The sequence below is a fragment of the Toxotes jaculatrix genome, chromosome 14, assembly GCF_017976425.1.
Source record: "Toxotes jaculatrix isolate fToxJac2 chromosome 14, fToxJac2.pri, whole genome shotgun sequence".
NCBI lineage: Eukaryota > Metazoa > Chordata > Actinopteri > Toxotidae > Toxotes > Toxotes jaculatrix.
The window spans coordinates 25431214-25441661 of record NC_054407.1 but is presented as its reverse complement, the minus strand read 5'-3'; the positions used below and the strand labels follow the sequence as shown (position 1 = coordinate 25441661).

Sequence of the window (10448 nt, the reverse complement as noted above, 5' to 3'; positions counted from 1 at the left end):
AAGCTCACAAGAGAAGAGAAAATCCAGATCTAAGAGGAGACGGAGAGATTCAGGGAGGAGCTGAGCTGTTACTGAACTATAGAAGAGAGAGGAACTTCCATATTCAGCAGAGTTCAATACACAGACCATAAACTTTCCCTTTATTCAACATGCTGTCATTAGACTATAATCTACTGTCTCTACTGTTTGTCTCTACTCTAACAGGTATGTTACAATCTGCATTTGAAAACAAGGTTTAATTCCAATATTTTAGAAATGTGACTCACTTTTTGAGAGTTTTGTGACAGATTAAAAACAGATTTCTCTTTCTTCAGGTGTCAGCTGTGAACACCTGACTCCAGTCAAGGATGAAGAGTTCAGTTCAGAAGGCAGCTCTGTTACTCTGTCCTACACATACTCCAAAAAAGCTGATGCTGGTGATTATTTCTTCTGGTATCGACAACATCCAGGAAAACCACCACAGTTCCTCATCTCTCATCTGGAGTCAGGAAAACTATCATCAGATCCAGTCTCTGGACTGACTGTTACTGTGAGTCGGGATCAAACCCAAATGGATCTGCAGATCTCCTCTGCTGCAGTGACAGACTCTGCTGTGTACTACTGTGCTGTGAGGCCCACAGTGACAGGAAACAGCACAACTCTGTACAAAAACACAAGCTGACTCACTGACAAGCTGCTGGAAGCCTTTTTTCCAACAAAGTGCTGAACTCAACTTTTTGCCTCCACTAGAGGGCGACATTATGAAGTAGGCGGTGCACTACTTGTGCTCTCTGTTCAAGCATTGTGTCAATAATAACTGCTGCTGTGAAGAGAAGAATTGTCAGACTCAGTGTTGAACATCAGCTACTTTCTCCTGTTGCTTTAAACCTTCTTGTAGAGATGGAACATTGGCTGTGGATGATTCTTGCTGCTCTTTTCTTTGGTAAGATACAAAGCACAACATGTTTCCTCTTCAAACACTTTGACATATTACTGAGCTGTACAGTCAGAGCTTTGAATGTTTATGATAGAGAAAATCACAGCAGATCATTTGTGCTGACATTTGTTAGCTTGTAAAAACACTTTCTATGCTTCAAAGTGACAATGATCAGTGAAAATCACATCTATTCTACATGTCTGTTGGTACAGCTACTGATTGATCTCCTTGAATCAATCATCTTTATTGATTGATCTCTTCCTCTGCATGTTCTGTTCTTCCACAGAGTGTAAAGGAGAAGACAAAGTGATCCAGGAATCAGGAGATGTAATTGCTGCTGAAGGAGAGACAGTTACACTCCCCTGTACATTTGAGACCAGTGACCAATTTCCTTATTTATTTTGGTACAAACAAGAAGAAAATGATTTTCCCAAGTTTTTACTTCGACGTTTCTCTGGAACAAAAGATCCTGAAGACTCTCAGAAAACAAGATTTCATGCTGAGCTCAAAGAGAAATCAGTTCCTCTGAAGATCCAGAAGCTTCAGCTGTCTGACTCTGCTGTGTACTACTGTGCTCTGCAGCCCACAGTGACAGGAAACAGCACAACTCTGTACAAAAACCTTTGGAGCAAAGACAACAGAATACTCCACAACATCCACTAGAGGGAGTCACACACTGTTCAACCTCAATGGTTTCTTATGATCCAGTCTAGATTCTTTGGACTGATCAGAATCAAACAACAGAAAATGAAGCAGTAAATGTCAGAGACACAGAGCTGCTCTGAAAGTTGAACAAACTCATTGTTTCCTGCTCCTTCTTCTTCAGAATTCAGAGAAACAACTACACGTGTTTTTCTACTGAACTCTGCTGAGACCTCTGCAAACAGTAGATGGGAACATTGAACTCATTCATTAGAGCAGATCAGACGACACATTAGCACAAGTTCTAGTAAATGATTGAAGCCTCCCACCATTGTACCTGTCCCAGAGACAGCAGCAGTCAGCAGCCTTAATGACTACAGCCCTGTGGCTGTCACTGCCACTGTAATGAAGTGTTTCCAGAGGCTGGTCCTAAGGCACAACAAATCTTCCCTTCCACCCACCATAGACCAAGACCAGTTTGCCTGTTGGAGGAAGGAGGACCACAAACATCATCAAGGACTCATCTGATCCAGGCCACCACCTGTTCACTCTGCTGCCCTCTGGAAGGCGCTACAGGTCCACTGAGACCTGAACTTCCAGAGTCCTGAATAGTTTCTACCTAAGAACTTAACTCATTCAATTGTTCTTGTTAATCTCTGTCACCACATGGAACCATGAGTAAGAATTTAAACCTGGAAGGCTGGACTAAGGTTTCAAATGTGGCTCAGAAGAAGGAATTAGAAAGATTGAAGTTCTAGACAGGAATGAAAACCTAATGTCCTTTCAAGATCTGGAAACTATATTTAATTTTCCAAGTAAAGACCTAATGAAATTCCTACAAATACGGAAGGGGAAGAAACTTCATCTAAACATTGCTCAGGTAAAGGATTGATTTCCTCAGTTTATTAATTTAAGCTCAAGGTTCACAAGGATCCTAAAGGAAAACTGTACAAGCAGCAATGAAAGAGATTAATGAAGCCTACAAACAGCTGGAAGAAAATATTAGAGGACATAAAGATGATCACCTGGTCCCGCCCACTGAAGTCCCCCTCAGCCAATCAGATTCTTTGTGTCTCCAGAGCAGAAATGTCTGAGGAAGTAAAAGCACAATCAGCTTGATGTTGAGGAGAAGGGCTGTGCAGCAGAGAGGCTGTTTAGTTGCTTGATTCTACTGCAGTGGAAGAACATTGTTCATCTGCTGTCTGTTTGGCTTCAACAACTCCAAAGACATGTTGCTTTACCTCTTTTTGCTTTTATCTGACTTCATAGGTGAGTTTCCCAACTAATGAGTGTCTCAGTTCACCTGCTGCTTTAACAAGATATTTGGCTGCCATTTTATGACTTTGACAGCTGAAAACTCACAATCATCTGTCTTTGTCATGACGTGCTGTACAATCTAGTTATGATGTGAGCTTCAGTTGAGCTGTTTGTGTCCACAGAGTAACACTGTACACTGACATTTTCCACTGTCTTCTCCTCTCAGCCTCATGGACAATGTTGCTCTAATGGCTTCATTTTCTCTTTTTCCAGGACTAATAGCTGGAGACACAATCTCTCCTGAACGAGCTGAAGTCAGTGGAACAGAAGGACAATCTGTCACACTCACGTGTCAATATCAGACAACATATACTTATATTTACCTTCACTGGTACAAACATCATTCTGACCTTCAGGCTCCTCAGTTCATTCTCTGGAAAGGAGGAAGAGACTACAGTGATCGTGAACATATTCCTGATAAACGATATCAATCCCAAACAACAGATACATCAACTACACTGACCATAAGCAGACTAACCCTGGCAGACACAGCTCTCTACTACTGTGCTCTAGAAACACAGTGATACAAAGTGTAGAAGAGACTGTACAAAAACCTGAACACAGATATCTGACTCCTCTTCAAAGAGGAGGGAAGTGGTATTCAAACCACAGCTTCATATCAGATGGATTCTGCTAATTCCTCTTTTATCAGAGTCACTGTGGTTACAGCTGCTACAACATACAGTGATATGAGAGGAGGAACAGGCTGAGGGAGGAGCAACACTGTCAAAGAGCAGGACAGACAACAACTCCCACTGTCAGATGCATTCAATATCTAAAGCATACATAACACAGATACTGTGTGTAAGATGCTCTCACTGCTTTACTGTGGAATGTTTCCTTTGGTTCTCATCATACTAAAAGGTAGGTTAAAGCAGGAAGAAGAAATGACTTTAGAGGATCTGTTTGCTAGAAACCACTGGAACAGCCAATCACACTTTAACATGGTCTTTAACAACATTTGTCTCTTTCTTCAGGTGTCAGCTGTGAACAACTGACTCCAGTCAAGGATGAAGAGTTCAGTTCAGAAGGCAGCTCTGTTACTCTGTCCTACACATACTCCAAAAAAGCTGCTACTGATTATTACTTCTGGTATCGACAACATCCAGGAAAACCACCACAGTTCCTCATCTCTCACTCTGCTTCAGGAGCAGAAGGAACTGATTCAATCAAAGGACTGAAGATTGAAGTGGAGCAAAACCAAATCAACATGACCATCACCTCTGCTGCAGTGACAGACTCTGCTGTGTACTATTGTGCTGTGAAGCCCACAGTGACAGGAAACAGCACAACTCTGTACAAAAACCTTTGGAGCAAAGACAACAGAATACTCCACAACATCCACTAGAGGGAGTCACACATTGTTCAACCTCAATGGTTTCTTATGATCCAGTCTGGATTCTTTTTACTCATGAGACACAGCTGTGATGAAGAGCTTTAGAAATGAAGATAATCTGACACCAGTCTCCTCCTACTGACCTGTAGAGGGGGCTGTTTGGCAGAGAACTGTTTCATTCCAGCTGTGAACCAAACACAACTCACAGAACCACTCACAACTTTGTCTCACTGAACAGTTACAACACTTCACCTCAGTGAACATGGAAAAACTCGCTGCTCTTTTGTTCTTCTCAGCTCTCGTAGGTACGTATGTTTCAGACAAGAAAACCTGAAACACAAAGACAGTTTCAAAGCATCTCAGGACCAGGTTGGAGTTTTTTAGTTGAAGCTCAGGATTTAACATTTCAAAGATAAAGATCTAAATGATAAAGACTCATCAGTAACAGCTGCAGACTCTGATGTTAACAGGATCATTTGTTTCCCTCATTAGGAAACAGCTTGGAGGATGATATTACTGCCAGCAGAGCTGAAGTGTTTTCATCAGAGGGTCGTACTGTTACTCTGTCCTGTAAATATTCAGTTAAAGCTCAAAACCTCCAGTGGTACCGACAGGATCCTGGATCAGGTCCTCAGTATCTTCTCCTCATCACTGACACAAAGGAGCCTGATGTGGTGAAAGCAAAACCTCCACACCCTGGACTGACTGCTGAACTGAACGAGGAGAGGAATCAAGTGGATCTGCAGATCTCCTCTGCTGCAGTGACAGACTCTGCTGTGTACTACTGTGCTCTGACGCCCACAGTGACAGGAAACAGCACAACTCTGTACAAAAACCTTTGGAGAAAAGACAACAGAATACTCCACAACATCCACTAGAGGGAGTCACACACTGTTCAACCTCAATGGTTTCTTATGATCCATTCTAGTATTCACATCAAGGTGTTTCTATTATTGCTTGGTTTGGAAACCTAAACTTGTCCAATGAGAACAGACTTGAAAGTCTTGGTAAAATGAGCAGGAAGATCTCAGGGAGGAGTCAGACCAAGCTTTTGCTCATTTATAACAGGCAGGTCCTTTGGAGGCCTTATGCTATATTGGACTGTCAGGACCATCCACTTCAGAGGGAGTTTGTGCTGCTGTCCACAGGCCGTCATTTCAGGACACCTGTTCTGAGGACTGAAGGGCTCCATGTCTCTCTCATCCCAAATGCAACTGATGTTTCATGGACACTAACACTTTGGTTGCATTCCTTGAACGACCCTGGCACATCTGCTCACTTGTGTATTTGTAATTTGTGTGAATTTCCATTTTCTTGCTCTAAATTTGTGATTTACTGTTGATGCTGTTGTTGATGCTGTTCCTCTGTATTCTGTCTCTGTGTGAACACTGGCTGCAAAACAAATTTCCACCAGTGGGACAATAAAGAAAACCTTGAACCATGAACATAATTTACTTGTGTGGATGTTGACTGTGTTTCCCAATTATTGTCTAAATGCAATAAATAATGATGTCACTGATTTCTGATAACTTCACCTCCAACAGGTAAAATGATTCTCCAGAGTGGACAAAAATGATGACAGTACATCACAGCTTGAGTTTGATCTGTTTCCCAGAAGCACACGTCTTCTGGACGCTCAAATAATTTAAAGAACTTAACGTTGGTGGTTCAAAACACGGAGGTGATGACCTGGCCCCGCCCACTGAAGTCCCGCTGAGCCAATCAGATTCTTTGTGTCTCCAGAGCAGAAATGTTTGAGGAAGTAAAAGCAAAATCAGCTTGATGTTGAGGAGAAGGGCTGTGCAGCAGAGAGGCTGTTTAGTTGCTTGATTCTACTGCAGTGGAAGAACATTGTTCATCTGCTGTCTGTTGTTTGGCTTCAACAACTCCAAAGACATGTTGCTTTACCTCTTTTTGCTTTTATCTGACTTCATAGGTGAGTTTCCCAACTAATGAGTGTCTCAGTTCACCTGCTGCTTTAACAAGATATTTGCTCTACATTTCATAAGCAGAGGTTTATCTGTGGAACTTTACACTTTAAATGATAGAAAAACAGGACGTTTGTCTTGGTTCTTAAATCCATGTCAGAATGATCACATGGTGAAGAAAAAGTCAACAACCTCTGTTGAGTCTCTTCATGGTTGAATCTCTTGCAAACTAACTGACATGAATAACTCTCATTTTGCAGCCATGGGCTCCATGAACAGCATCAAGCCAGAAAGTACAGAAGAAGTTGTTGAAGAGGGAAGAACCATCAGCCTGACCTGTAAATATGAGGGTTCTATCAACAGTATCCAGTGGTACCGACAGAACCACAGATCCAGACCAGAGTTCCTGCTCTCCATCACAGAGGAAGGATCGACTCATCCAACTCTTTCTGATTTCTCAGCTCACATTGACAAAACAGAGAAACGTGTAGATCTGAAGATCATCTCAGCTAAAGTGACAGACTCTGCTGTGTACTACTGTGCTCTGAGGCCCACAGTGACAGGAAACAGCACAACTCTGTACAAAAACCTTTGGAGCAAAGACAACAGAATACTCCACAACATCCACTAGAGGGAGTCACACACTGTTCAACCAAGCCAGAGGAAACCAATCAGTTAGAGAAGCTCACAAGAGAAGAGAAAATCCAGATCTAAGAGGAGACGGAGAGATTCAGGGAGGAGCTGAGCTGTTACTGAACTATAGAAGAGAGAGGAACTTCCATATTCAGCAGAGTTCAACACACAGACCATAAACTTTCCCTTTATTCAACATGCTGTCATTAGACTATAATCTACTGTCTCTACTGTTTGTCTCTACTCTAACAGGTACGTTACAATCTGCATTTGAAATCAAGGTTTAATTCCAATATTTTCGAAATGTGACTCACTTTTTGAGAGTTTTGTGACAGATTAAAAACAGATTTCTCTTTCTTCAGGTGTCAGCTGTGAACAACTGACTCCAGTCAAGGATGAAGAGTTCAGTTCAGAAGGCAGCTCTGTTACTCTGTCCTACACATACTCCAAAAAAGCAACTAATGATTATTTCTTCTGGTATCGACAACATCCAGGAAAACCACCACAGTTCCTCATCTCTCATCTGGCATCAGGAGATCTATCATCAGATCCAGTCTCTGGACTGACTGTTACTGTGAGTCGGGATCAAACCCAAATGGATCTGCAGATCTCCTCTGCTGCAGTGACAGACTCTGCTGTGTACTACTGTGCTGTGAGGCCCACAGTGACAGGAAACAGCACAACTCTGTACAAAAACACAAGCTGACTCACTGACAAGCTGCTGGAAGCCTTTTTTCCAACAAAGTGCTGAACTCAACTTTTTGCCTCCACTAGAGGGCGACATTATGAAGTAGGCGGTGCACTACTTGTGCTCTCTGTTCAAGCATTGTGTCAATAATAACTGCTGCTGTGAAGAGAAGAATTGTCAGACTCAGTGTTGAACATCAGCTACTTTCTCCAGTTGCTTTAAACCTTCTTGTAGAGATGGAACATTGGCTGTGGATGATTCTTGCTGCTCTTTTCTTTGGTAAGATACAAAGCACAACATGTTTCCTCTTCAAACACTTTGACATATTACTGAGCTGTACAGTCAGAGCTTTGAATGTTTATGATAGAGAAAATCACAGCAGATCATTTGTGCTGACATTTGTTAGCTTGTAAAAACACTTTCTATGCTTCAAAGTGACAATGATCAGTGAAAATCACATCTATTCTACATGTCTGTGTGTCTGACTCTCTGGCTCCGTAACTCTGTAAAGCTACTGATTGATCTCCTTGAATCAATCATCTTTATTGATTGATCTCTTCCTCTGCATGTTCTGTTCTTCCCCAGAGTGTAAAGGAGAAGACAAGGTGATCCAGGAAACAGGAGATGTCATTGCTGCTGAAGGAGAGATAGTTACACTCCCCTGTACATTTGAGACCAGCAACCCAACTCCAACTCTGTTCTGGTACAAACAAGAAACAAATGATTTTCCAAAGCTTCTGCTGCAGCGCGTCTCAACAGCAGCAGGTAATCCTGCAGAAAAACAGAAAGAGAGAATCGATGCTGTGGCCAACAAGACATCAGTTCCTCTGGAGATCCAGAAGCTTCAGCTGTCTGACTCTGCTGTGTACTACTGTGCTCTGCAGCCCACAGTGACAGGAAACAGCACAACTCTGTACAAAAACCTTTGGAGCAAAGACAACAGAATACTCCACAACATCCACTAGAGGGAGTCACACACTGTTCAGCCTCAGTGGTTTCTTATAATCCAGTATAGATTCTTTGGACTGATCAGAATCAAACAACAGAAAATGAAGCAGTAAATGTCAGAGACACAGAGCTGCTCTGAAAGTTGAACAAACTCATTGATTCCTGCTCCTTCATCTCCAGAATTCAGAGAAACAACTACACGTGTTTTTCTACTGAACTCTGCTGAGACCTCTGCAAACAGTAGATGGGAACATTGAACTCATTCATTAGAGCAGATCAGACGACACATTAGCACAAGTTCTAGTAAATGATTGAAGCCTCCCACCATTGTACCTGTCCCAGAGACAGCAGCAGTCAGCAGCCTTAATGACTACAGCCCTGTGGCTGTCACTGCCACTGTAATGAAGTGTTTCCAGAGGCTGGTCCTAAGGCACAACAAATCTTCCCTTCCACCCACCATAGACCAAGACCAGTTTGCCTGTTGGAGTCCGTTGGGGTCGCAGACTTTTCAGAAAGTCATCAAAGGAAGGAGGACCACAAACATCATCAAGGACTCATCTGATCCAGGCCACCACCTGTTCACTCTGCTGCCCTCTGGGAGGCGCTATAGGTCCACTGAGACCTGAACTTCCAGAGTCCTGAATAGTTTCTACTGAAGAACTGAACTCTGTCAATTGTTCTTGTTAATCTCTGTCACCACATGGAACCATGAGTAAGAATTTAAACCTGGAAGGCTGGACTAAATGTGGCTCAGAAGAAGGAATTAGAAAGATTGAAGTTCTAGACAGGAATGAAAACCTAATGTCCTTTCAAGACCTGGAAACTATATTTAATTTACCAAGTAAAGACTTGATGAAATTCCTACAAATAAGGAAGGGGAAGAAACTTCATCTAAACATTGCTCAGGTAAAGGATTGATTTCCTCAGTTTATCAATTTGAGCTCAAGGTTCACAAGGGTCCTAAAAGAAAACTGTACAAGCAGCAAAGAAAGAGATTAATGAAGCCTACAAACAGCTGGAAGAAAATATTAGAGGAAACAAAGATGATCACCTGGCCCCGCCCCTGAAGTCCTCCTCAGCCAAAGAGATTCTTTGTGTCTCCAGAGCAGAAATGTTTGAGGAAGTAAAAGCACAATGAGCCTGATGTTGAGGAGAAGGGCTGTGCAGCAGAGAGGCTGTTTAGTTGCTTGATTCTACTGCAGTGGAAGAACATTGTTCATCTGCTGTCTGTTTGGCTTCAACAACTCCAAAGACATGTTGCTTTACCTCTTTTTGCTTTTATCTGACTTCATAGGTGAGTTTCCCAACTAATGAGTGTCTCAGTTCACCTGCTGCTTTAACAAGATATTTGCTCTACATTTCATAAGCAGAGGTTTATCTGTGGAACTTTACACTTTCCATGATAGAAAAACAGGACGTTTGTCTTGGTTCTTAAATCCATGTCAGAATGATCACATGGTGAAGAAAAAGTCAACAACCTCTGTTGAGTCTCTTCATGGTTGAATCTCTTGCAAACTAACTGATATGAATAACTCTCATTTTGCAGCCATGGGCTCCATGAACAGCATCAAGCCAGAAAGTACAGAAGAAGTTGTTGAAGAGGGAAGAACCATCAGCCTGACCTGTAAATATGAGGGTTCTATCAGGAATATTCAGTGGTACCGACAGAACCACAGATCCAGACCAGAGTTCCTGCTCTCCATCACAGAGTCAGGATCGACTCATCCATCTCTTTCTGATTTCTCAGCTCACATTGACAAAACAGAGAAACGTGTAGATCTGAAGATCATCTCAGCTAAAGTGACAGACTCTGCTGTGTACTACTGTGCTCTGAGGCCCACAGTGACAGGAAACAGCACAACTCTGTACAAAAACCTTTGGAGCAAAGACAACAGAATACTCCACAATATCCACTAGAGGGAGTCACACACTGTTCAACCAAGCCAGAGGAAACCAATCAGTTAGAGAAGCTCACAAGAGAAGAGAAAATCCAGATCTAAGAGGAGATGGAGAAATTCAGGGAGGAGCTGAGCTGTTACT

The 10448-nt window shown here is 42.3% G+C and overlaps 8 gene segments (V, D, J or C); all 8 read left to right on the top strand.

Moving 5' to 3' along the window:
* Positions 1 to 62: 62 nt before the first annotated feature.
* On the top strand, positions 63 to 661 carry LOC121193508. The segment is given in 2 exon segments: positions 63 to 204; positions 315 to 661. Coding segments are annotated over 2 exon segments (402 nt in total).
* Positions 662 to 792: 131 nt separating this feature from the next.
* On the top strand, positions 793 to 1700 carry LOC121193494. The segment is given in 2 exon segments: positions 793 to 922; positions 1203 to 1700. Coding segments are annotated over 2 exon segments (420 nt in total).
* Positions 1701 to 2664: 964 nt separating this feature from the next.
* Positions 2665 to 6771, top strand: LOC121193502. The segment is given in 2 exon segments: positions 2665 to 2827; positions 6400 to 6771. Coding segments are annotated over 2 exon segments (411 nt in total).
* LOC121193482 lies at positions 3501 to 4252 on the top strand. The segment is given in 2 exon segments: positions 3501 to 3739; positions 3853 to 4252. Coding segments are annotated over 2 exon segments (426 nt in total).
* On the top strand, positions 4390 to 5572 carry LOC121193480. The segment is given in 2 exon segments: positions 4390 to 4516; positions 4704 to 5572. Coding segments are annotated over 2 exon segments (429 nt in total).
* A 139-nt stretch (positions 6772 to 6910) lies between the features above and the next one.
* On the top strand, positions 6911 to 7478 carry LOC121193513. The segment is given in 2 exon segments: positions 6911 to 7024; positions 7135 to 7478. Coding segments are annotated over 2 exon segments (399 nt in total).
* Positions 7479 to 7628: 150 nt separating this feature from the next.
* On the top strand, positions 7629 to 8425 carry LOC121193491. The segment is given in 2 exon segments: positions 7629 to 7739; positions 8046 to 8425. Coding segments are annotated over 2 exon segments (423 nt in total).
* Positions 8426 to 9534: 1109 nt separating this feature from the next.
* Positions 9535 to 10408, top strand: LOC121193791. The segment is given in 3 exon segments: positions 9535 to 9702; positions 9955 to 10250; positions 10352 to 10408. Coding segments are annotated over 3 exon segments (393 nt in total).
* Positions 10409 to 10448: the final 40 nt, after the last annotated feature.